General features: G+C 42.2%; 1 protein-coding gene and 1 long non-coding RNA gene across 3 annotated transcripts in view; one reads left to right on the top strand and one right to left on the bottom strand.

The window, feature by feature from the left end:
• The window catches only part of sdk1b (sidekick cell adhesion molecule 1b), a 237723-nt gene that overhangs the window by 123399 nt on the left and 86406 nt on the right, over positions 1 to 27918 (bottom strand). For both annotated transcript variants that reach the window (XM_052084701.1, XM_052084702.1), the window contains exon 5: positions 4612 to 4745. In XM_052084701.1, coding sequence (XP_051940661.1) covers positions 4612 to 4745 — 134 coding nt within the window. The remainder of the gene's footprint in view (positions 1 to 4611; positions 4746 to 27918) is intronic.
• On the top strand, positions 1087 to 27825 carry LOC127613634 (uncharacterized). Its single transcript, XR_007966253.1, has 3 exons — positions 1087 to 4094; positions 12324 to 12409; positions 27699 to 27825. It is a non-coding gene; the product is annotated as an uncharacterized LOC127613634 (long non-coding RNA).

Below are 27918 nucleotides of genomic sequence, written 5' to 3'. Positions count from 1 at the left end.
GCTAGCAGAACTTGTAGGAGAAGTTTACAACCCAAATTTGCATTTAATCCCTCCCCGAGGAGCAGCGAGTGGCGAGCATGTAGCCGCCGGGTTGCAAACTGAAGATTCCAGACGGAATAAAGGAGATCGGAAAAACATTTCTCGCTGTTATGATCCACTGTGCAGAGATGAAATATACACACAGTTCTGTTTCCTGACAGCTCCGTGGGCATAAACTCCGGAGTCTAGCGGAGCGAGCCTGGGGACGTGACCACTTTCAAATCCACACGTTGGGGGCAAGGAAACGTGGTACCAGAAACTCGCATTCTTTCAATTTGGTATCGCTTCTGACCTCCCACTCAGTGACGATAATGCAAGTGTGAAATATTGTCTATCGACATGCTGGGTGTAATACTCCTTTTGCCCAAAACCAGACTCCGACTCACCGTGGCCCTCAACGTGATAAGCGGTGCACAAAATGGATGGATGTTTATATTACTTACAGTATTATTTAAGCCAATAAGATAAGGGACAAACTGACCACGACTGTCATGACAGTTGCAACTTGGCAGACGTCTCACCTCTGTAATGAAGTCTCGCTTTCTCGGAAGTAAGCCCCAATCCCAACATCGGAGCCCCTTTTCCCCCCCAAAAAGTGATCCCTCGCTATTTCGCGGTTTGTTTATCGCGGATTCGGTGCATGGCGGAACACATTCATTATAAAAAATAAAATTAAATTAAAAAATAATATATTTTCTTAATTTCCATATACGTGGAGTACACGACTGTATATGTTGCTCTATGTGACTCGCTGTTGTTTTGCAGCTTCTTCCGGACTGTTTGCGGACTTTTTGCGGACTTAAAAGAAACAAAAAATGTTTTTAACCTGTATATGTTAATTGGTAGGCGGCCCGGTAGTCCAGTGGTTAGCACGTGGGCTTCACAGTGCAGAGGTACCGGGTTCGATTCCAGCTCAGGCCTCCCTGTGTGGAGTTTGCATGTTCTCCCCGGGCCTGCCTGGGTTTTCTCCGGGTGCTCCGGTTTCCTCCCACATTCCAAACATATGCATGGCAGGCTGATTGAACACTCTAAAATGTCCCAAGGTGTGAGTGTGAGTGCGAATGGTTGTTCGTTTCTGTGTGCCCTGCGATTGGCTGGCAACCGATTCAGGGTGTCCCCCGCCTACTGCCCGGAGACGGCTGGGATGGGCTCCAGCACCTCCCGCGACCCTAGTGAGGATCAAGCGGCTCGGAAGATGAATGAATGAATGTTAATTGGTCGCTACTTCACGGATTTTCATTTATCACAGGTGGTTTTGGTCCCCATTAACAGCGATAAACGAGGGATTACTATTCCCTTGATTCACCGTCTTCATTGTTTATGTCTTGTGACCTGTTGTAACTGTCATATGCTTATGCTGGAGGTTTTTTTGCCTCACTCAAATTATCCTCAACATGAGGGTAGTTGGAGTGTGGGTTTTTTCTCCCTCTTTCCCTCCCCTGTGGTTTCTTTCTGACCTTCGGGTTGAGTGAACGCTGGCGCATTTTGGCTGCTGCTGCTCAACCCGTATTATTTTGTGTTTTTTGTTATTATAAAGTGTCCTTGGGTGTCTTGAAAGGCGCTTATAAATAAAATGTATTATTATTATGATTATTATTAACATTTCCTATATTCATAGTTTAAATCCTGGATACACTCGAACTATGATCCCAAAAGACTTGAACATCGGCTCAAACTCATCTTACAATATTAGGCAAGGCAAGGCAGGTTTATTCATGTAGCGCATTTCGTACACAAGTTAACTCAATGTGCTTCACGGAGAGGCAGAAGGACATTCACAGTCACTGCCAGCCCCAGTCTTCGTGGCACTGAATGACTTAAAGGCAACGTTTAAAAGCAAAATACAACATTTAAAGGCAGGCCAATTAAAAAAAAAAATCGGAACAATTTCGGACATCTTGAGAAGTTGACCATCATTGTACTCGATTTTGTTCCCAGTACTGCTCTTTGCTGTACTTTAAGTGGACATATACAAAATGTCTACACACCCCTGTCCTGGGTTTGACTTTCTTCAGCTGGAACTGGGGCCTTAGACAAAGGGGAGGGAATTATGAAGAGTTCAAAACAGCAGTCGACATGCTCTGAAAATATTTGTTTTGCTCTCATTTGCTATATTCACAAAAACCCTGCCTCCGAGGAACAGTGTGTCACTTTTTTATATCCGCTGTAACAATGGGTGAACAATTGCTGTTTATTTATTTATTTATTTTTCAGCGGTGAGTCAGAATAAAAACATATAGATATAGTTCTGTCAGGTTCCCGCTGTACAACGTAGTGCCTTGGTTGCTGAGGTTGTTAAGTTTATGGCCGTACATTGTCTTCTGCATTAAAGCAGCGCTGGGGCGGTTTATTTTAGCGCTGTACTCTCCGTGATTATAGTGTGACCTCTCACCCACGCCGCCGAGCCGCCATCAATTGCGCCTGTTCCATCTCGAGCGCGGGTGACACCTAACGCTTTTTTATCTTCAGCCATCTACCGGGCACTGGCAGGAAAAGCGGATGGGCGCATGGCGATAATGGATCTGTCAAGTGGGCAGGTCATGTGACCGGCCGTACGCCGCCATCTAAAAGGCACTGCAGATTAGGCAAATGATTCGGACTGGCCATCACGAGGGAGCAAGATTGTGACAAGCAGACTCTCTCTCGCTCACCTGTAATGGTTTAGTTGTGCGCACAAAGAAAAAATATATATTTTAAAGTCCTCAGCAGCGGTTCCGATTTGATATTCTCACTCTGTGCCAGTGACTCACTTCATTACTTGCTTTTTGTGTTTTGCCTCTGATAATTTTACTTTGCTTCTGTTCTTCTTTGCACAGCGCCAAGTTGGAATCAAAGTAAGAAAAGGGACAATATGAAATAGGTGTCTAAATTATTCAGGCACATTTATGGAATTGTATTTTTTAGATAATGGATGGATGGATTTATGTTTTGTTTTTTGTTTTTAAATAAGGATGTTTGACAGACAGCACTGAAATGTGCCTTCGTCTGCGCCGGCTGTTTATCAGAAGAGAGAAGGTGGGGATAAAAAATAAAAAAAGGAAGCTCATTCATTTGTCATGTGTTAAGTTTGTCAGGTAATCACTTCATGGCACCAATCAGAATATGTTTTTCTGCCTAGCAACTCATAATAAATTCCTCTTTCTGCATTTTTTTTTTGTTCCAATGTACACGCACCACTGTTTCTCTGCCCTAGAAGAGCGTCAGAGTCGAAAGTAGGGGTGTGCGGTCGATGTCGTATATGCGACGGTGTAGATTTGGACTCTCCGGACGAATGGTGAAAATGGCTTCAATCATGTCTGCGGCATTTATTTTAAAGCGATTCTTTACCTTCACCCATCCTGTATGCTTTCCCTGCCACTTGGCGTCAACTGTGAGTTAACACTAAGCGCTAAGCTAGCTTGAATGCTATTAGCAGAGACATCCTTGCATCCAATTTCATTTCTAATTACATTTCTGAAGGTAAAAACACTTTCCAACTTCCTTCCTGAACTCTCTCCCTCTCTCTCTCTCAATGTCAATAAAAACGGTAGCTTGTTTTATAACAACGGATATTTCTAAGGGGAAGGTTTACTGTGGGAAAACACGAGCTGATAAAAAGAGACAAACGCGCACATTCAGGAAAAAAAAAGCAGGCATTTTACGACCTCAGTCTTATCAGTAAAGTCTAACTACGCTCCTCTTACCAATTCTTTGAAAGCACCTAAGGGAACACTCCACGCTGACAGCTATAACAAGGTGCCATTTGTGTGTGTGTGTGTGTGTGTGTGTCAGTGCGGATATGTGACAAAGGATGCCAAAGGATACAACTCCGTAAAGAAAATCTAATTAAGTCTATACAGCCACAAGGGACAGAGCACTACTAGCTGCCTCACTCTCTCACTCGCTCTCTCTCTCTGCAGTGAACGTCTCAGCTGAAGGACTTGCAAGATGACGGTGTAGTCTATCATCTCACTCCCACAGAGATAAAGAGGGATGTTAGGGGAAACCAGCATGATAAAATGATTCCGGGAACGTCATGAAAAGTTGGCGATTCTGCGAGGCCCACTTTCAATCCCGTAAGTAATGCGGACCCCTCGCCCCAAAAGGGGTGCCATTTAGAGTTTAAACTTTTTTTTTTTTTAAATGAGACTCAAAACTTACAAAATGCCTTTTGCAGCCCATCTTGAACATTTTGCAGGGGTGAGGTTCTGGCTTGACTTAGTCCCATGTTCCAAAATCATGCATGTTAACTTCATGGAAGTCTTTCACCCTTTCATGCACGGCGGTTACTACAGTGGACAGCTTATCACGTTATCAGGTTGTAGGGTGCATGAAAGGGTTCAACTGACCGAAGCGTTTGTCTACGGATGCTGTGGCGACCAGTCCAAAAGAGGTATCCTGTGAGGGAATACCGCAGAAAACTTGCACAAACACCAGGGCCGGAGGGGCACGGGGGACGCAAATGCAAGAAAGCTGGAGCTGAGATTTGAACCCCGAACCTTAGTGCTAATCACTGAACACTTTGAAAGTTTAAAAATGGTTAAAGAACAAATTTGTTCTTCTTCCCTGATTGTTTAATTCTTTTTTTCTTACCCGAGATGCTCAAATAGACGGCGGGACTGGTCACGTTATCGCCCGTCATCTCGTTGATGGCCTCCACGTGGTAACGTCCCGCATCCGCCGTGGTAGTTGCCAGGACGACCAGCTGATTATCCAAGGCGATGGCACTGCGAGGGACAGGCATAGAGAAGGTTACGAAACACAACAAACAAAAACAATCCAGGCAGGTGCATTGTTCATAGAATTTGACCTATTCTGAAACAAGGAGGAAACAATCGGATGCAAGATTGCCTCTTCAGAGCTGTGCGAAAAATAATCACATCGGACTTTCTTTTTCAGCAGAAAGCTGGTTGCGGAGCATGTTGAGGGATGGCTATATTTCACCTCGTTGAAGCACGTCACTCTGGGACGTGGCAGTGTATGTTGTTGGTCGATGCTACTTGCGTTTTGTTTCATCTTGACAAAGACTAGAAACCTCAGTATTATAAACATGAGCTCTCGATAAGATCGATATTAGAAAAGGCAGAAAAAAAGTGCATTAATGCATGACGACTGCCTTATTTAGTCTGTCTACTATCCACTGTGTTCTGATACATACGACCCTTTGAGGCGCACGAAGGATTTTAGACCACATGAATAACGCATGTAGTGAAATTAGATTTGCAATGTGCATCAAAGTGAATATATTGTGTCAATAAGACAATTTTCTGGCAAGAAAAGTGCATCTGTGCACTGTTGGCAAGGCAAAGGGACAGCGTGCGTGCAACAAAAAACTGTGTGGAGCAGGATTATATACTGTACAATATATTCGGCCTTTGCCATCTTGATCCAATAGCTAAGCGCGTGCAACGGAAGCACCGGAAACGTATTAGCAAACAGTTAAAATGGAATTACGCTATTAGTCAGCCATTGCGTCCGTAAATGAAGAATTTGGTTGTTTCATCGGCAAGAGATTAAAGAATTTCAGAAGAGGGAGGGAAGAGTCTGTGACTATCCTCAGCACCTCGTGAAGGGCACTCGATGGACGCTAGAAGGCTTGTGTCGATCTCCGCAGATCGCCTGACGTCACTCCGCCGAACTGTAGCGTAGCCGTTAGCGCCGCTGTTATTGCAGCTCTGATACCAAGAAGCAGCGGTAGAAATGGCCATGCGATATGTCAAAAACAGTCTCGAGTCTGTCTCTTTAGGAGGAGGAGGGAATGTTAAGGGAGAGCTATTCCTCTGAAAACGCAGTCTTGGCTGCAACTGTTGAAATCTGTCCTTACAGATTTCTTTCCAGATTTCCTACAGATTACTTTCCAGTCCATGTTTTCACCGTTTAAAAGAAATCTAAAAACTATGATAGCCTCCATCACCGATTAAGCAGAAACAAGTTCAATGGAATTATCAATACATAATACATGATAAAACTACAAATGCACAGAAGATGGGTCACAGGCAATCCACATTTTGACTGTATTACAACACGCTAGGCAGTACTGAGGTCAACTCGTAGAGAGGCAACGTGATTACGAGCAAGTAGTAGTAGTCCGCAACATTAATAATCGTTGCGCAGAGGGAATATAAATCTGTGAGTATTGTTGTGTGTGTCACGTTGCATGGTGGTGGTGGACCCCAAAAAGCAGGCAGGAGAGAGGAGCAGGGTGTATTTGAAGATGTGTATTGATAAAACACAGAAAACTAAATCCTAAGCAAACAAAGTCCAAAGTAGCAAACAAAAATCATGACTGAAGATAAAACATGACAACCAAAACATGACTCAAACAGACATGACAGTAGCAAAAGCAACAATGACCCGACAACAAGTGTTCGGGCAGGAGTCCTTTTATAGGCCTGATTACCTATGACCAACAGGTGTGCAGCTGCCAGGGGAGCTCTACAGTGCCACCTGTTGGTCCCTAAACCGAATCGTGACAGTTGTGCTCTGTTTTGTATGTGTTGCTGCTCCGTGTTTAAATGAGCCTTTGTTTGAAGGGGTTAGCATTACCGTAGCATTGAGCTAGCAGACGTCTGTCGGATCAATTTAAGTGGTTTGTTTGAACATGTGGTGATTTGTTTGATTTAAATTCATCCATCCATCCTTTTTCCGAACCGCTTGATCCTCACTAGGGTCGCGGGGCGTGCTGGAGCCTATCCCAGCCGTCTTTGGGCAAATACACAAAAATAACTCCACATGCATCAACCACAAGAATTTTCACTTGGGGTGTAATCACTTTTGTTGCCCGCACTTGAGGCATTAAAGGTTGAATTTTGAGTCATTTTGAGGGGACAGCAAATCAACACGTTTTGATGACACAACCGTTTCTACATTCGAGCAAAGTGTGACGTCTTCAACGTGGTCTCACGAAGAGACATAAAATATTCACTAAAATGTGAGGGGCTTGTGCTGCAAAGGGAGGGGAGAAATTCCTTCTAGACCCCATGCGGCATATTTAAGTCACCTTTGTCTGTGTCTAGGGGGTTAATATTCGCGAGTTCGAGGTAGAAAGGTGAACCATGTTCTCATCCTCCAAAAAAAAAAAAAAGAAGGGGGGGGGGGAGGAGAGCAGCAATAAGCAGAGAGGATCTCATCCGTCGTATAACAAGAGCTTTTTGACATACACTCCAGACCAACCACACTCGTGTACAGAATGTCTCGGGTCTACTTTTATTCTGAGTGATTTCCCAGGAGGGGCGTAGACAAGAGCCAAAGATTCAACACGTTGCCCGATATTCTACTTGTGCACGGCATTCTGTTTAAAAATCTGGCATGCTCTCTCTCGGCAAAAGTCAGAGCATGCACAGATCCCGTAAGATCACCGTAAGGGGTCCGTAATGCAAATTTGAAGCCTCGAAGCCCATTAATTGCGCTGGCCGGCCCATTTCGTTTCAACTGTTTTATTCAGCAGATGCTGATTAATAGACAGCGACGGTGCCCTCTTCCTCTTGTCTGTCATTTGCGAAGATGACGGTTTGAATGAATTTGGGCACACAAAATTATTAACATTCAAAAAGAGAAGGGCCTCCATGAACGTAGCGGGGCTAATTAAGATAGAACATTAACATCTTCACATTTGGGCGACTTAAAAGAAGCCGTTCGGTTTCGGTGTATTTTCTTCCCCTCCTCATTTGCATATTTCCATTTAAATGTTCCATTTGCACGTGAAATTACCGACGATGACACGGGCTGATGTTTGCGGTGATTCGCCTTGCTCGTTTGTTTCAAACTGGGAGGTCTCAGGCTTGATTTCCCATTAAATGAACACATGGAGCGCTCTTATCGGAAGAAACCCGGCAGAAAATAAATGAAATGTGCCAAAGTGTGTCTGCTCCAGCAGCAGAGATTAGAGCACCTCCATTTATTGTCTTTTTTTTCCTTTTTCCCCCCTAAAAAAAGAATAATAGAATTCCTCCCGCGGGAAGGTGGTCATACAGTTTCTCAGAACAACAACATGTATACAGTGGAACTTTGATTTCATGGACTAATTGGGGCGAGGGCTCTACCAGTTGGAACCGATTGGTCGTCGCATTGAAATACTTTTTCATGGTCTCAAAACACCAAGTACAATACAAAGGATTGTTTTGTACTTTGTTTCATAGCCTAACGATGCCAAGTATTACGGGGGTGCCACGTATATGGCATTCAGTGAGGGAGAAGCGCGACATGCACATTTCATGGGGAAACCACAGAATTCAAAATGCTCTCTCTCAAAGACTGCATCATGTTGTCAGAAGCAATGAATAATGAAATGAAAGCAAAGCCCATCAGGATACAAACTCCTGCGAAATGGAAAGATAATCTATGTAAATCATGATTCATGCTCCTGGATTAATATACTGTGAATGGTCTAAGCAAACAGTGAAGTCTGTTCTTTGAGAGGCTAACATTACTTTATGAAGGGATCCGATCAGAAAAAATGCATTGATAACAGTGTTGTCAGCCAAAAAAAAAACTGATGTCAGTGGCAACGTAAGATGGCTGTCCTCTGGCTTGAACGGCGAGGGGCCTATTGATAGTCCATGAGTGGCCCCCACAAAAGATGTCACGCGATAGATGTGGTCCCTTGTCGCATCCAATATGTAAAAAGGAGCGATGCGGAAGGAGGTTGAAATATTATAGGGCAAATGAGGCAAGCCTTTTCGATCTCTTCATATCATGGAGACGTCGACTGAAGATTACATCACCTCATTGCCACGCGTAATAAATGAACCATCCGTGTGGCTGAATTACTACTAAAAGAACGGCAGATTTACAGACAAGTGTGATTTTCCCTCGCGAGCACTCCTCTTTGCGCAAATGGAGCGCATATCGGGCTTTCGATAGTGTATAGGTCGAACACGTCCATTCAGACTGAGGTCACAGTGCAAAAAAAATCTGAAAAGTATCAGATCTAGGACCACATATAAAAGTGACCCAAGTCGGATTTGACAAAAAAATCTGAATTGAGTAGTTCAGACTATCAAAAAACAAAAACAAAATCAGTTACAGGTCACATTTTCGTGTTGTCTGAACGCAGCCGAACCAAACCTTCTTTGGTCAGATGGTGGCTTATTTAGCAGTCATAGTCAAGAAACAAGAACAAAGTAGTTAACGTGTCTCGATTCCATACTCTGGAATGGATTAATTGAATTCAAATGATTTATAATAAGAAATGTTACTTTGGTTTTCATACAATTAGATTTTGATGCGTCTTTCCAGAACAAATTTGTCACGGAAACTGAGCTTGTATGTTTTCGGGTGGAAGCAAGAGTGTAACGGCATTTAGGATGTAATTGTACGATCAATTAAACTTGTACGGTACCACTGTGTGTATGACACAATCACGCGATTGACCAACAGTGCAGTTGATGATGATGAATCACGTGATGCCTGTCAACGGTTCATATTGGATGACTGCAACACTGTCGGTAAATAGACGCCCATATTTACCTTCAGTACCGCATTCATAAAATATGAACCGTTAACAAGCAATCAAAGTCACTGTCAAACACACCTAAGCAAACGGGAGCGGGGAGCACACTGAATTCTGTCAGCGCTCAGCGGGAAGTTGTGTGTTTACGTTACGTCGGACCGATGTGTGGGTGCTTGTCTGACGCTCGCTTTTTGGAGGAGAAGCTGCCAAAAGAAAAAAAAAAAAACTTCCCCTCAGCCGTGACTGCCGTCAGCCTACCTGCAGTCCACACAAGCGTACTTTAAATAGGCGGCACACTGCCTATCAGGGATGCAGGAAGGGGGGCGGGCACAGCTTGCCATGGGCTCTGCTGGCAGTCGCGTGGATACACCAACCTTTACACATTGTGCATCTGCACTTCGAAACGAATAAAGGAAAAAGTCCAAAGCGGTAAAGGAAATGAGTTTCTTGGGGAAAAGACAAATGTGGCTTTGGCTTGAAAACCTTACAGATAATTAACAGTGAAATTGGAAAGGATGACTGCAAGCTACGCAGGCAGCAACAATGTGGGAAGGGCTGCTACTTTTGGTGGACTGCAATACATCAATTTAACCCACATAAATACCCCCCCCCCCCACACACACACACACACTCACATACACAATGTTGTATTCAACAAATGAGCTTGTTTATGACACGTTTGCTCTGTCAATTTTTTCAGCCTGGGTATGAATATGTTTTGCAAATACAATGACAGTAATTGGATGTATGTAGTTAATTAATCATCCGATTAATTTTTAAAAATATATATATCATGAATAACATAACTTTCTCAAGTGCGGTGAAACACTGGACACCTTTTCTGGCCTCGCTGGGTGCCAACTACGATCATACATACAATAACAAAAGGCCCTTCTTAAATATCATCCCTCTGCATTTTAATGTTTTAAAAAGTAAACTAAAACAGGATTCAACCGTGTCGCTAAGCCAACAACAACAAATGGAACACAGCCAGTCACTCTGCGATGACTGCTTGTGTCATTTTCCATGCATGGCTTTAATGGCGCAATTGTTAACAGCCTGAGGTTGGAGATTTGGTTTTGTTGTTGTTGTTTTAGAGCATATTTGCAGAGCGCTCCTTAATCCTCTTGCTCTGCCGCAAACAATTATCACTGAAGAACATTTGTTGGAAATTCTTAATCACATAAAAAAATAAAAAAATAAAAATGTCAGCGAGGACGCTTCAAGTTGTTGCATCAGATATCAGATATTTTTTTTTTAAATCTAAACACAAGCTTCTTTTTATGAAAAATTATTGCGATAATGGCCATTTCAATTTTACTTTCTGGCCAAGATAAGAGGCGTCCCAAAAAATATCACGTCCTTTTGAAGTTTGATAAAATTGCCAATTCTCGCTCAAATTAAATTTTATTTTTAAAGAGATGGGTAAAAAAGTTAAACGTAGGTTAGTTTTTTTTCCCCCCTCGGGTGAAGAATGACAACTGAAAAGAAAATTTGGACACTTCACAAAAAAAAAAAAAAAGTGTGTAAAAGAAAATGCTTTGTGTAATTGGTTCTAAAAATCTATAAACATTTTGAATATCACTAAATGAAGCTCTTGTTTTTCAACATTCAATGTACTGTATAACCTCCATCTTGTTTGCATTGGAAATGGAGTTACTCGGCTATTCGTATTTCAAATAATGTCAACTTTTTCCCGACACCCTCTATATCAACCTTAATGTTGCATTACAGTACAAGAAAAAAAAATATTTATATCTAGTGAGCATATCTTATACCAAAACGGCAACACATGACTCCAGCTGTCAGTCACCAGCACGCCCACTGCTCCTTGTTCAAAATTAATCCCTTCAAACACTTAAGACAACAAAATTTCCGCGGCTTTCCTATCTCAGACTCAACCAAAGGGCAAAAAACGCCCCCCCTCCCCTCAACAACGCGCATTTCAATAATAGAGCTCAACCAAATGAAAAGAAATAATAAAGAAGCAGGCTGCCAACCTATTAAAAATGTGCATCAACTATTGAAGAAGGTGCGGAGGCTGCCTACTTGGATCCGAGCCTTTTTACAATGATAACAGGGAAGCACGCGTGCTCATTGAACTGGCTAATTGGGGAATATGGAGCGACGCAATCAGGTGCTGAAGCGCAAGACTTCTTGTTATTGTTATTGTCTTCCCATTTCCACTGGAGGTTTGTTTGTAGACGAAACAGGACGAAGCAGGAGATGAGATGATGTTTAAATCCAAACTAATTTTCCCATTCAAATCGTTTTTTTGGTGACACCCCTATGCTGTCAAATTGTTTAGTTTTAAAAAGAAATCCCAACATCAAATTGGATGTTTTTTTGAATGCAGGTTTGAGATAATATTAATCCCCAAATAATTTTGTGTTTATTTTAGGGTTTTTTTCTTCCTTTTCAGTGTGTCTGTAATACTATTTTGTATTCGAAGCACACACTACCTTAAAAAAGAAATAAAAGGAGGCATTTCAATCAATTTGACTCCCACACCATTTCAATATATCCAATCCTCTGTTTATGTCTTAGTTCTGCTTCGTAAATCTTGATTTTTTTTCTTCCCCCCACCCAGCCGAAGAAATATAGGCAATATATGTGACTGCAAATTAGAGCAGTAAATGGGAGGGAGAAGAAGTGGAAAAAAAAAGAAATTATGGTAAAGGTTACTACGGTAATGAACCCTGATGTGTTTGTGGGATTTTTTAACAGCCCCCTTCACTGAGTCAGAAAACATTTTACTGCCTTTCAACCCCACACCACCACAGACTCTGCAGCTTTGTGACTTGTAATTAATGCACTGCCTACATCACCGCCTTTCTTCCTCAATCACCTTTAGAGCTCCTTCAAACCACCAAGCGGCCTCAGAGAGTGACCTCGACACCGTGGCTCGGCGAGATAACGCTGACAATAAAAAGCACACAGGTACAACTTCCCGCATACACATGCATTGTGTTGTTCAACGGCAAGTGCAAGGTCTTTTTTTTCCTGGAGTGTGAAAATGTTTTTGCCCATCTCCACCGATTTCCCTGACTGCCCTTATTTTCTGCCCCTGGTGCGTGTCAAAGGTCGTTCACATAAAGCCACACGGAAAAAGAATTGTATGAGGGTAGTATGTTAAACCTACCCTGATTAAAAATATTTTTAAAAAACACCTTGTGCTAAGTAACAAGTCAGCTCTATTGCTTACGTGCATTCAGGCGCACCACCATTGGAGGCGGACGGCTGTCGAGACGAACGGCCTTTATCCTAATTAGCACTAATTACGTGTGCTGCCGATTGCACAACTAGCGGTGAACTCCCCGGTTATCTTTCTGTCAGATGCACACTTATTCGAAGACTGGATTGAGTCTGCGAACAATTTTAACAATAGTTAAAAAATGAGAATGTTCTTTTTTTCCCGCGAGTGACACAATCGAGACGTGTCACAGAAGCAAAAAGAGAATTTCAAGACCTACAGATTGAATTCAGGATTGTTTCTAATGTGGGTAAACATCACAAACCTGCCAATGAAGGAAGGGTTAAAAGTGATTAGTCATTACAACTGACGTTTGAGTTGACGGAAATCAGAATTCAGAGTTGATCGAAAAAAACTACAATTCTAACAGTGGGTTTTATTGCGCAACTTTTTTTTGTTGTTTAAACAATGCAGGAGTGCAGTGTACACTCCTGCACTTGTGTTCAAGCACAATTCATTGACAGTGAAACTGCTGAAAGAGGTCTTTATCTAACATTGTTTGGAGGTGAAACACATCCTGGAGCAATTTGAGTACCTTGATTTAAAAAAAAAATACTTGGTTTTTGTTTTTATGCCTGTTTATTTATGCCATTGGCCGGCATTAGCGGCTAGCCGCTAGTCGCTAATGCAGAGTACAAGCCGACAAAATTTGCCAGACTACTTTTCAAAGGCAGTTGAATGAATGAATCTGCTTCGAGACGCGAGAGCCGGGCCACGGCGGCCCGTTGCTTTGCCGAGGTACGTTCCAAGTATCGCCGATCAATTGTATTTATTTTGCCGATTTCCACGACACAGCCTTCCTCGGAAACTGCTGAAGCAAACCTAAATATGTGGGCTGAAGTATCTCCGTGGCTCAAATTGACTGTTGTTATCAAATTGTGGCTCTTATGTGACTGTAAGAAAAAAAAACAGAAGTCATTTAGGTCACCTCTGTGTGTTTGCAGCTTTTACAGCGTCACTAAGTGAGTCTGTCAGTGCACTCCGCCCGTGTGGGGATGGCTATTGAATCCCCGTAACAAATGAGCCCTTGGTGCTAAATTACCAAATTAGATTAAGAAAATTAAGAAAATAGGTCTTTTAATCCTACCAAGTCCTTTTCTAATTTTCATTAAGAGTCAGACATTCATCTCCGAGTCCTAATCGTTATTCCCTCACCTGCCTGAGAGTCTGCTTCATCTCAGGATGTCGCGAAGCGCTTTGGCTTGTTGGTGGGTACTATTGAATCTCCTCCTCGGTGAAAAAAAAAAAAAAAAAAAAAACTAATCGGACTGCGTCTCTGCCAGATCTCAAGGAAGATGAGGCTGAGCATATGGATGATCTGAGGCAAACATGTCAGCCTGTCAAACTATCAGAACCAGCAGAAAGAAGCTGACGCTGCACTCAAGGAGTGGGGGAGGAGAGTAAATCAATAAAATCAATGGGAGCCCGGGAGAATTTGCACAGTGACACTTTGACAGCATCTGTTTCACCTGAGGGACACTTTAACGGCCTCTCTCGGCACACGGACGGCCTTGCATTAAAGCACAAACTGTACATTCAGATCCATACAGTGCGTACTTTGGAAGGAGAGCGAAGGCCCATAAGAAATCCTTTATTCGTCCCACAATGGGGAAATTTACAGCCTCCAGCAGCAAGAATGTATGTAGAAAGAAGAAAGGAGAAAGAGAAAAAAAACACGTCACTCACTCGGGGACTTGAGTGCATTTCTTCGAGCAGGTTTTAGAAATACAATACAATACAATACAATACATGCTGATTGATATAGCTCAAATCGTTCATTTACTCAGCTGCAGGCAGCACGAGAGGCAAGGTGGGGCGGTTCAGTTGCCCACTGAACTTCCTTTTAATTGTATTCGGGAACTGTTATGCCGCCGTACATGCACGTTGGTCAAACCCCCGCATTTTGTCAACGCAAAATATGTGAGCAAGCTGCCAGGGTGGACATTTTTGGCTAATGTTCGCATATGATGAGCACAGTGAGCAATTAGCAACGGGATTCAGTTAGCAAGCGGACTGGCGATATAACGACAATATTTTGAGTTTCTGTCAATTCATATTTCCCTTCATGACAGAGTGGACATGGTTAGCTAGACGACGTTCAACGACGAAAATGATCAAACATGAGTGTAAATATTACGCAATAATATTTTATATTTTGAAATGCTAGTAGTAATGGACGGTACAGTGGGGCACTGGTTAGCACATTTGCCTCACAGTGCAGAGATGCTGTGTTCGATTCCGGCTCCGGCCTCTCTGTCTGGAGTTTGCATGTTCACCCTGTGCCTACGTGGGTTTTCTTTGGGTACTCAGGTGTCCTCAAACATTCCAAAAACATACACGGCAGGCTGATTGAACACTCTACATTCTCCCTCGGTGTGAGTGTGAGCACGGGTGATTGTTCGCTTATGTGTGCCCTGCGATTGGCTGGCAACCGTTCAGGTTGTCCCCCGCCTACTGCCCAAAGACGGCTGGGATAGGCTCCGGCATCCCCGGCGATCCTTGTGACGATAAAGCGGATTAGAAAATGGATGGAAAGATGGATGAATAGTAGTCATGTGACTTCAAAAACATGGCAGGCTTTCTTAAAAAGGCAGCTGCCCCATCATGACAGGGTGGGCATCACCTCTCAGTCAGCCCGGGCCGGCTCCTGTTCACACGCAACCCCAATAAGAATAAAAGCTATTGAAAGTGAATGGATGGATGCGCCTATGATGTAGCTTCCTCCATTGTCACTTCTTGTTTATGTAATAGCCATGTGTTCCGATGCTTTGGTCCACGTAAACTATCTGAGGGTCATCATTCCAGACAGAACAGAACATGAGTACGAGGTGGTGGTGAGGGAGACACCATTTCCATCGCGCTGTAATAATAATGAGTCAGCAATAATAGGACGCGGCGAAAACAATGCCTCAGCTTGATTACGAACAGCAAACGTCGCTGCGGCGTTATCTTCTCCATCTTCTCCCGTTTTTTTGAGTGATACACTCGCCACCGCGCTGATCGCAAATCAATGCAAACGGAAACAAGCGTTCTGCCCAGAGGTGAAAACATTTTCATCTACATTATTCTGTGACCTTACACCCACACAAGCACGCACTTGAGCATATGCTCACTCTTTTTGATGCAAAAATAAATAACGCAGCTCCATTTTCAAGTCAATACATTACTCACATGACCTTATCTTTCGATGTAAATGCACAGGCGGACGGTTGTGTTAACTTCAGGGAAGTTTTGTTTTGACTGAAGAAGGAATATAAATTGTGTGGCCTCAAAACAAGGACAGTGTATTCAGGAAAAAAAAGAGGAATAGAATTCAATGTACACCGATTGACAAAGGAGAAAATGAAACATCCATCGCTTTGCGTTTCTTTGTCAACCAAACAATGAACTCAACTGCATCTGGTGTACGATTTAGGTTGCTAGGGCAACATGCCAACAAACGGATGAAAGAGTGTTCTGTTCTGTTGATTTATTTATTTTTGGGGGGGATAACCTTGCATTGTAGAAAATAAAAAAATATGTAGCGAACTGGTCTGAAGGTGCAGCAAGGCTTTAACCTAAATATTTTACCTTTTTACTCAGGTGCGAGTGAAGTACACAGATGTTTTTTTTTGGGGGGGGGGGGGGGACCCTGACATATAGAATCTAATCATGATGGAGTTGAAAAAAAAGGAAGTAGTACTAAACATGAAAAGGTAACTTTTCGGAAAGTTTTAACCCTTTTAAAAAAAATGATTTATTTAAATAATTGTATCAAATTTGTACTGTATTGGGTGTTTTTAGGCCACGGCAAAAACAACCCCGACTTTTACAATTTCCACACTACAATGTCATAATAGAAGAGTCATCAAGAGAAGTGCTTGCATCACCTTCGTTCACTGAATGATTTGTTGCTTGTTTTATTAGCGTCGTCCTTCCAGTACTAACCAACCTTCGTACTCAAAGCACATTTTCATCAGTCACTCACCAGCGACCCCCCCCCACCCTCCACTAACCCCCCCCCCCACCCACCCATCTGCCTCACTCACACACGGTCGACGGCTCGCGTTCTCCGTTGCATCGATAGAGAACTCTCTCCAATGGTACATGTGCGCGTGGGCTGCGCGTGAAGAGGCCAGACAGTGCGCGATGGTGGCAGGTAATTAAAAGTGTGATGAGTGGATAATTAAAAGAGGTTTCTGTCTTTTGAATATTTAATTCATTTAGACAGGTGACACACGCGCGCACGCAGTCGTTTCAAGCCGCTGTTGTTTCAAGGCCTTCATGAGGCCGGAATGTTTATGGAGATGTTGCGCACAAGAGTCAAATGGGCAAAAAGACAAGAAGATGGAGAGCGATGGAGGAAGTGGGGAGAGAAGACAAACATGCGAAGAATGAATCACCGTCCACGCCACAAGCGCACAAGCGCGCATTTTTCTCACCGGCATTGAGTGATGGACTCAGACAAGAGCAGCTGCTCCCTGGCCGGCAGAAGTAGCGGAGCCCCGAATCAGGAAAGCGGGATTCCGCTTCAGGGCATTTCGGAAACAAAAGGTGGAGGGGTGAATTTGCTCATGCCGTTTTAATTTTCATTAGCATGGTTTGTCTGTGTTTGCAAACTTTTGAGAACCTTTCCGTTCAGGTCTTGAAAGAGAGGCTAAGAACTATTAGCATTAGTCATACGCCGGCATGCTAACGTGTTTCGACTCGGCGCAGACGAGCGGAAGCTATTGTAAAAGCGGTGCATGCGTTTTTTTTTCATCTGCACGTCTAATAATTGAGACCAAGGGGCCAATTAAGAGCAAAGGCTGACTTAATAGAGCTTCTTATGATCGTGTCTGTGTACTGCCATATCTGCTTTTGCTATTCTTGGAATTTTATGATGCTAGCAATGCACAGCAATGCATGAAAATAAGTCATATGGACGAGATCAGAGAAGAAAGACATTCATAGAGTAAGTCACAAGCTCAATGTTGACCACTTTCTTTACTAACCAAACAAACAGATGTAACAGAGAAGGAAATGTGGACATTATTAGAACCTAATGTAACTTTGACGCACCTCAGTGAGGTACAATTAGAGTCAGGGCCAAATATGGTTTGCTTTGGTTTGGACCGTTCAGAAGAAATGGGTTTCGCCTTGCTTTTCCTGTTCTGTCTGAAGTTATTTTTCCTTCAATTTTTTTGAAAGACTTGGGATAGTACGTCCAATTGGCCTATGATACAGCATGTTTTTTTGCGAGCCCGCTGACGATGTTGATGAACTGCGTCTGATCTCCGTGGGCTGACACAAATGAAGGAACGCAAATAAACAAGGTTACCTAGGCTAGGAAAACGTTAAAGGAGTTATCACGATATAGTCGAACTTAACTCTTAGCTTGCACATTTGTGGGGGGTGGGGGGGGGGGTTGGCTCCCATTTATACCATTTCTGTGGCGCTCATCTTCACGAGAGTCGTTGCAGGTCGTTATATGCTGCAGTTACAATGCTACTTGAGTACTTTTGTCAAGAGGACATAAAAAGTTGAAATAAAAATGAAGGTATGCCAAAATAAAAGTTGGAATTTCTATTATCTCCTAAGGGGAAACTGCCTTAAAATTTGGACAGCGTCCCAGAATAGTGTTGAAACTTGAAGGATTCACAGAAATTGAAAACGGTTGTCACATGTGTGTCTCACGGCGTTTAAGAGATTCTTTGTTGCCGCTCTTCCGCTCTGCTTCCAGCTGGAGGTCCCCTGAGCGCACCAGGCGGAGTAAGCTCCAGTCGTTGGGGAGCGTCATTAAATACAGCCTCAGAGTCAATTGTCTCAACACTTCCTGCTTTTAAAAAAAGTTTTGTTTTCCCTACGCTCTGTGACAATAAATATCAGCAAATTTGGACTGCGGTCGCATGGGAAAGCAACCGTTGCGGATGTATCCCATCACACACTGGATTTGAATTCAATAAATGCGAGTGAAATGACGCCGTCATCCGCACTGCACTCACCTAATACGAATAAGAACAAACAGTGGCACAAATTTTTCACAGAAAGGCCCAAAACCAAGATTCATTCCCAGAACATCTTGACTGTGATTTTTTTTCAAGATTCTTAGCCCTAGTTGATAACAAAGGTAATAGCAACACAGATGTTACCTTTATACATTATATATTACACCAGAATGCAACATTAGAGTGTTTAACGAGAGGTTTGTTGGCAAAGGTGCCCTATTTTCCGCACTATAAGTCGCAGCTTAAAGCATTCCATTTTCTCAAAAGCCGACGGTGCGCCTTATAATCTGATGCGACTCATATACATATATATATACATATATATACTGTGACAATAAATATCAGCAAATTTGGACCGCAAATTAATCATAATAGACACACACACATATATATATATATATATATATATATATATATATATATATATATATATATATATTAGAGCTGTCAGTTTAGCGCGTTTTTATTGGCATTAATTTAAATGAATTTTAACGGGATTAAAAATGTTCTCGCGAGATTAACGTGGCCCACGTCACAAGCGGATGTTACGTTGCTCTATAAATACACCAGAAACAAAACTACAAGTGCGCTGCAGAAGTCCACGCCCATGTCTGTTTTACCAGCCACGGCAGCTCGAGACACCAAAAACGGAAACTTAAAGAGTTTATGAATGGAAAGTTTACTTTTAAAAAGTTGACAGATTGCTCCACTGACAAGACCAAAGTTACCTGTTCTTCTCTCTCTATACATATCATACAGGTACACGATGTATGCCACTGACGCGTTTGTTACTTGTTTGGAACTATTTTGTGTGGAAGGTTACAGTGTTCTGAGCTTCTCTGTGTTCATCTGACAGTGACAGCGCGCTGTAGTGCTAGCGACCTAGCGAAAATAAAACGTCTCCAGTGTTGTCATCGAACCAAGTGTAGTCATCCGAAATGAGGTCTACACAAAACCGTAGAGAGACTTCCGCGCAAGAAGGACAAACACAATCAACATAGCCCGACTGTGTTAGGGGGAGTGAAACTCCCCTCTTTCAGAATGGTTTGCCCCAGCAGCACGGGGGAAGTGCGTGCTCTTGTTTGTACGGCCGGCAGTTTTGAATACAGGGCACATAACGAACGCTGGTGTCCGGTGTCTCATTATTCTTCAACAAACATATAGAAACAAACTTGGGAAAAACGAAGTATGCAACCATGGTTTGAATCCACTATAGGCTGAGCACTAGTTTAACTTAGATGTGCACTTTATAATGTTATATTGCTCTGTTTTGATTTCATTAAAAAAGCTGTTAAAGCAGCTGTTGTGTGACAAAATACTTTGTTTCACTGTTGTTGATGGACAGTAATATTGTGTGAAAGATTATGTGTGCATAACTGCTCCAAATGAAAAATATTCATGTAAAATTGAAAATCGAAATTGTTATTTCAGTAAATATTTGCTTTTGGCACATAGAAATTGATTTATGATTCCATGTTGATGAGAGCATTAAAATGGGGAGAAATAGGACAAAAAATGTAAAAGGAAATTTAGAAATGATAAAAAATGTGTGAGTAATCCCGATTAATTTTTTTAGTTCATTTGAGTTAATTATGACAGTTACATTTTTAATTAGATTAAATATTTTAATCGTTTGACAGCTCATATATATATATATACATATATATATATTGATTTCTTGGACGTAGTATTTTAAAGCGTTTGGTTACAGCGGCAGCGGTATGAGAGCGCTATATAAATGTTTTATTGTATTGTATTCCCTTCAGCGTAGCTCCATTTAGTGGATGCATAACATGACCATAGCCACTACTGTAGCTTCTATTCAATGCGCCTTATAATGAGGTGAAGACTCTTTTAAAATAGGCCATTCATTGAAGGTGCGCCTTACACTCCAAGGCACCTTAGAGTGCGGAAAATAGGGTATACATATCAATAGCTAAGTAAGCTATTTCCATTTCCAGAAAGGGTACACTTTCTCTTTCAGAATCAAAGCATCATGCAAGAGTTGATCTGTCAACAGTGTAAATCCTCCATGCGCTCTGACCAACTCCGACAAATGGACCTCTAACCCATAATGATTTATTTCAGGCCCTACAGCATTTGTATTTGATCACCTTTGCTCTCTGTGTGATTGACTGGCGAGCAGTCAAGGGTGCTACCCTTGCCACGAGACCAAAGTCAGCTGTGACAGGCTCCAGCACAGCCATGACCCCAATCAGGGTATGTGCTTTGAAAAATAAATGGATGAATCTTTTTCCACGTGGCTGCTTACGATCTCCACATTCTCATATGGCCCAAGGCTGGCCCGAGAAGGCGCATCAACAGTGAGAAACAACAAATTGCTTTCGGCATTGTCAACCATGAATATTCATCGTGTGACAGCGGGCCCTAAAGTGCTTTCTACATCGTGCGATTCCTCCACGCAGACAATGAATAATAGGACATGAAGATGCAATTAAAAGCGAGCACTCGTTCCCTTCCTGTGCCACATGTCGCTCCTCCACCGCAATCCCCCCCCCCCCTCAGCCCCAGCCCGTCCGCCGCCGCCATGCACTAACAGCGGTAATATTAAAAATTGAACGAGTCATCTGATTTTATTTTACTGCAAAATTCATGAAAAAATAAGGTACAAGGAGAACAGAACGCTTGAAAGAAAGTATTTTCAAAGTGGATTTTCGAGCTACGGTTTCGGCCAGATATATTGGAAGCTTGTGTGCGTACGCCAAGGGATGAAAAGTCTGAATGTAAGATTTCCTGAATGTAAACTTTACACGCAGTGAAGGAGAATGAAATAATCCCCAAAGAAACACACACCTCTCTCGCTAATAGATGCCTCATTTTTCAATCAAGGAAACCCAAGAGACGCTGTAATGATCTGAGTTCGGAGATGTTATCGTTCACGCGCCGACGTTACAGACTCGCCGAGCATATTTGATTTGATCAAAACTTGGCTTGTTGTCAACGGGTTCTCTGCTCGGTATTAATGAAGAAAGGCTTTAATGACTGCCGTTGAAATTGCTTCCGACGTGATCGCTCCGTAATATTATGTGCATCCATGTTCATTCGGAGGAGATAGGCCGTTTTTTGGGGGGGTTTTTTGCTCCTTTGAGTCTGTGTTGTTTTGTGCTTATTTTATTTATTTTTTTACTCTGCAGTCTACAATTGTATTCCTTTTGCTTTCAACTCCAGTTCCAGTGGAACTGGTAGCATTGTCTGTGTAAATAAAGTCCTACTCTCGCATATTGCCAGTGATTTAACTAACCAAAACACCTATCGAGCCATGTCAGGCAGGGGTATTCAAGCTCATTTTTGTCACGGGCCACTTTAAAGTTACATCTTCCCTCGGAGGGCCTTTGTGACAGAGAAACCAAATAAATGTTTAATCGTCTCATTGTATCATTAATTCTAAACAACAAATTGATGGCTTCCTCGTTTTTAAATCACTCAAGTCAACTATATAGTTTGCTCAAGAATGTGTCAACAGGGAAACAAAATTATTGCAAGATCTCAACGTTATTTATAACACATGACAATTTGAAATTTCAATAGCAGATGTTAGTAAGAATCATTGAAGTTGACATCCATGATTTGCATCCATTTCACGGGCCACATAAAGGAACGTAGTTGGCCATATCTGGCCCCGGGGCCTTGAGTTTGACACCCACAATGTAAAGAATCTTTCTGATGAATTGAAACGCGGAGTGTTACAGCTAAACATAAAAATATTATTTTTCAGCATTATTTATGATTAACACCTTTCACAACCAATTCTTCCAAATATAACATTGTTTTAGTAATTTTCGTAGACCACTTTTTATTTCTTTGCCTTGCTTTTAAATGTATTCAAATTCTTGTTTTGTTCGACTGTCCTAGATTAGTTTCCCTTGAAATGTTGCATTGTAACAATGTGAAGCACATTGAGTTACCTTGTGTCTGAAATGTGCTCTATAAATACATCTGCCGTGCCTTATATGTTCTATTGAGACTTGCACTCATAAAGGGCTCCTCTGCTGCGTTTAACCAAAAGGCTGTGACCGTCAACCACCGCTACTTAAGAGAACTATCACGTGACCAAACGAAGAAACGGGTTGGCACACTTCGTTTAAAGGACAAAGGAGTTAAAATACTATAATGAGATAAAGTTATCGTTAGCTTGCACAAATACGACATTTGATGAGAGTTAACTGGTGTTCTAATTCGACCAGCTCCTGTCGATGAGCTGCTTGTTGTTGTTGACATACAATACATTGACTACTTTTGGGCCACAGTGTCTTGTGTTTTATCATAAATACAAATTATAAAGTTTTGGTTAACTTGCTCAAAAGCACTTCACGTCCCTTGCAAAGAGCTTTAAAATGGCCTGTTGTCACAGGCCGTATTTGCCGAGCACGAAGCTTGGCAATGACAGCTCAGACAGCAGGTGGAAATAATAAACACACAAAAAAAAGGTTTGTTTGGAGAGGCGGAAATACATCATAATCATAAGGCCCTTGGCTATTGTTATCCAGTGTTTCTGCCGCATGACTCCGACGGCACCAAAGGCCTTCTCAAGTGTCACAAAGGCAACATTGTTTTTCTCCTCTGGCATGTCAGTGGGAGGCCGCATAAATAGGTACAATTAAGGTGACTAAATTTAGGTCACATTGCAAAAAAAATAAAAATAAAAATAACCGAGAGAAATTACCGGGTACGGGAGGATCTATCGACGGTTATTTTAGCTGCGAGATTGAACGGGGAATAACGGAGCAAAGGGTGGAAAAATAAACATCTATTTAAAAGATGAGCGAGATAATAAAAGTGGAAATGGACAAGTTTACAATGGAGAGCGTTTATTCGGGTCTTTGGCAGCGCATGAGGGGAGCAAAGGGAGTCATTCAATTATGCAGGAAAAAGATGGAGAAAGAAGAGGCAGGAGAGTGAAACTGCATGGTGAGGGTATACTAAAAAATCATCAAGATGAGGCAGACATCCAAAAGACATTTGGCTTCGGGTTTCTATTAAGGAATGGGCATTTTAACCATTTTTTTTTTCACAATTGTGTGGAACTGATTGTTGATTAATGGTTTTACTTCGCACATTGTATTTCATCCGCGCGGACCTTAGCGATGGCAGCCTTATTCTGATCATGTTGACGCTGCCATGGAAACAGGAGTTCAGAACAGTCAGAGGGAGCCCCTTCAAATCCGACAAAATAAAAAAGGGGCATGTAGTTTACCGAGGATCTCCAGGTTAGCACACAAGCTAAAATATGTAGAAACTTGCTATAAACTCTCTGGTTAAAGTCCCTGTTAAGCAAAACAAACAAACATTGTCAATTGTAATCTGACACACCCCAAAGGAATGGGTGAACAACCCTGCCAAAGAGGAATCAGGCAAGATTCTAAAACAAGTCTTATAAATCAAGCCGCTGTCTCTGCTCTCAAACGATGTGGGCGTGTCCGCCGAGTAATTAAATCTTTCAGTGCCCTCATGCCGAGACGTACCTATATGCTCGAGCCGTGGAAATATAACTGCTTAAATTCTGCGGTGGCTGAAATACATCACACAATGCCGTTTAGGAATATACTGTAAATCATGAACATTTATTTTTGCTGTGTCATCGTAGCTAGCGCCATGTTGTAGTTTGTAATTACAATTGCACCGGATAAACACCAATGCAAACAAAAGTACAAAGTTCCTCGTGCCAGATGCCCAAGTGTTTCACAGGACACCATTTTAGCAATGCACAAAAAAATTGAGAAAATAAATCATATCAAGAAAACTGAAATGGTGAAATACTACACCTCCACTGTTCAATACTACATCTAAATAAATAAGTGTTTGCACATTTACACTGATTCTCTTGAAACATGTATAAACATGAAACTGTATCGATAATTTTTTGTTTTGTTTTGTTTTTCACCATGTACCACAGGCAATTTGTAAGTTTTAAGGATTTTGACAGGTCTTCTTCGAGCCATCACTTCTAAAAGAGAGCAGAATGCCGATCTCTATTTATCTTTAATTCTCATAACGTTGCCTGACTAAAAGCTCATATTAACGCACGAGTGGAAAGTACACTGCAAATGAAGATGTACTGCATTGGCATTTTCACCAAACAAGTCAGACAAGCCATTTTAGCCTTGCAGGAAAAAGGCTGTTCTGGGGGAGAACTAATGTAGGAGACATTACGATAATTGAAACACAGCTGGCATAAAACCCAGCACGCCAGTGGTTTTGTGATTAATGTAAAATTACCTTTCTAAATGTGCTTGAAATGTTTGTAGAGGCCCCGATTTGGTTTTGGACTCCATTTGTTTTTTTTTTTTCACACACAAGTCGGTTAAAAACAAAGAATAAGGATGATACATAATGGAGGTTGTGTGGGAACACTGATATAAAAGTCTGACAGTGATAATGCAGAATAGATCTCCACAATAACTTCTTTTGCACTCTTTTCTGCTAAAGGCTGAGACAGCCAGATAAATCCAGCAGGTAAATGACAGATTGATTCAGGGAGAGTGCTTTGCAAAATGTGGAAAACTGATGAAATGATACATGCTCCAATGCTTATAAACAAAAGTCTGAATGCATTTAATATCACGTTAACTCAAATGGCAAAGGCGACTGGCACTCAGTGGAGTGGAGACATCCATCAGGGGCCAAACAATTCCGATTGGAACGAGTGCCAAATTACACGTCTTTCAAAATGGAATTTTCCTGCGCAGGCCAACATTTTGTCATCGCGATTAAAGCATTATTTATTGACAAATTAAAGAAGGCGCATTAAATTCTTTCTTGAACCACGCGCCAACAAGGAAAAAGTTGCTTGGAAAATAATTCATCCACTTTCTGTAGCGCTTGTTCTGATTGCTGGAGCGTGTTACAGCTGACTTTGAGCTTGAGGCAGATAACGCAATTGGTCACCAGCATTCCTTGTAAATCAATTTTTAAATGTATTTCTACAATAAGTGGCATGTTTGGTAAGCATGTTTGTCGCCCGCCTGTGCTTGTGTGAAACGTCGGCTTTGTCTAGCAGGGGTGGGCAAACAATGGCCCGAGGGCCGGATCCGGCCCGTTGGTCTTTTTAATCCGGCCCGCCGAAGATTGGTTCACAATTAAGGTTTGATTGCATTCATTTCGTTTGGACTTGTAATGACAGGTATTTCAACACCAGGTGGCGCGGTTACTTCAAGTTGCAGAGCACAGGGAGGGGGTGGAAGACGAAGAAAGAGCGAGAGAGTAGTGACCATGAAAGGGAAAGTGATATGTACAGGTATCTGATTAAAACGAGCAGGTAACAAAGTACGAAACATTAACGAGACGCCTGGAGTCGGAAAGACTCAAATCTACGAGACTTTGAAAAACAAGGATGTGATTCTTACTCAGTCCGATTCTGGCAATTTCCATGCTCAGAGTGAATTGCTTGTGGCTCGAGTAAATGAACATTTCCTAGAATGGTTTGAAACTTTCCGCAAACTAGACCGCTGATAAGAGTCGGAGAGCAGTCAAATGTGTAGAGCGTGAACAACGGGGCTCAGTACACATCCTTGAGGAGAACCGGTGCTGAGTGTGATGGTGGAGGAGAATGTTACTGGCATACAAAGACATTGTGCCATCTTCTTTATTTTCTATTTCTATTTCTAACTTTTGGGCCGGCCCTCCACAATATTTTCTGCTTTTCATTCCCCCCCCCCCCCCCCCCCCCCCCACTCCCCGGGAAAATAATTGCCCACCCCGGTCATGCATGGGAGTGGTTGTCATCACTAAATGGTGGCATTTGTGATTGCATTGATTCGAAGAGTTTCCAGGTTGGACCAAACAAAATAAAGCTAAAATTGAAAAAGCATTTTCGTTGCTGTAAAAAAAAGAGAGGGAGAGAGAGAGAGAAGTAACTGAAACTAAATTAAATGTTTAGGAAAATAACTATAACAATAATTATAGCTAGCTAGTTAGATAGCTAGACAATGGCCTTTGTCATTATGGCCTGCCATAGACAATGGCCGACATTACTAGCTGTCTAGCTAGCTGGCTATTTATCTATCTATCTCTCTATTTATCTATCTAGCTAGTTAGCTAGCTAGATAGATAGATAGCTAGCTAGCTAGATAGAGAGATAGATAGATTATCTGTGCACTCTTATGTTTTCAGCAGAGGAAGCAATGTTCTTTCTGCGGATTTCCACCAAAATGTGACATCATTCACGAAAACACAAGGCTGGCAAACGAAAGAGACAAAAACATTTGGCACATGGCTCTTTTTGCAGCCATATGCCTTAAAATGCTCGGCCTGGTTCCCTAATCTTTAAAGTAACCAAATCATATCATTGGGAAGAGAGTCACATACACTATCTAAGCCCCTGTGACTCCAGAGATTTAGTTCCAGACACAATGGATTGAGAAGAGCTTAAACTCCTAAACTCCACACTCATTTCCTGTTTTCAAGTATTTCTGCTACCTCCAGTGACAGTGATTCCCACATTCCCACCGCTGATGTGGCTGCCGTGAGAAAGTGCCACTGTCAAAGTTGGAGAAGCGTCCAAATGGCCAGTTGAATTTGCGATACGTGACGGGAATTAGACGATACTTTTTTTCACTCGCTCCATGATTTGTTGTTTGTTTGTTTGTTTGTTTTTGGGCTTGCCAGTGTAACGCACACTCCCGCACGCGCACGCACCTGTTCTCAAAGCTCAGATACCGAGAAAATACCTTCTGTTTGGGGTTCAGACCAATTTTGTGTGTGTAATGGAAAGCGGGGTAATGAATTGTCTCCCACCGTTAAAGCCGTGTGTGACAAATGAAAATAAATGAATGTCGAAACACATGCGCGCGCCCATATTTTTGAAACATATGGCCAAGCGCCTTCCAAAAAAAAATACGATTAAAAAAATCACTGTCCATTCCTGCCATGCTTCTGCATAGATCACCGGCTTTATTTGATCATTATCATCAGGAGGGTTCTAATTCGGCACAACCTGGCTCTGTTTTTCGACACCTCTTCATCATATTCACTTCACGTCCATCTGCCACAGGCCTCCAAGCTAATTAAAGGCAGCGCCTCGCTCCTCGCCGCCCAGGGCTGCGGGGCTCACCGCTAAAACATACATCAGCCGGGTCAGCCGCCAGAGTCATCCCGAAGTTTTGACCGCCGCTGGACATCTGTGAGCAAAACAGAGCTCATACGTCAGATCGGATATGATGAGGTACAAATACTTAGTGACTATACTTTTAAGTCGATTTTTTTCCACGTAT

This window comes from Hippocampus zosterae, chromosome 13, assembly GCF_025434085.1.
Source record: "Hippocampus zosterae strain Florida chromosome 13, ASM2543408v3, whole genome shotgun sequence".
Classification (NCBI taxonomy): Eukaryota; Metazoa; Chordata; class Actinopteri; order Syngnathiformes; family Syngnathidae; genus Hippocampus; species Hippocampus zosterae.
The sequence above is the reverse complement of the archived record's forward strand: the minus strand, read 5'-3'. Positions and strand labels throughout refer to the sequence as shown.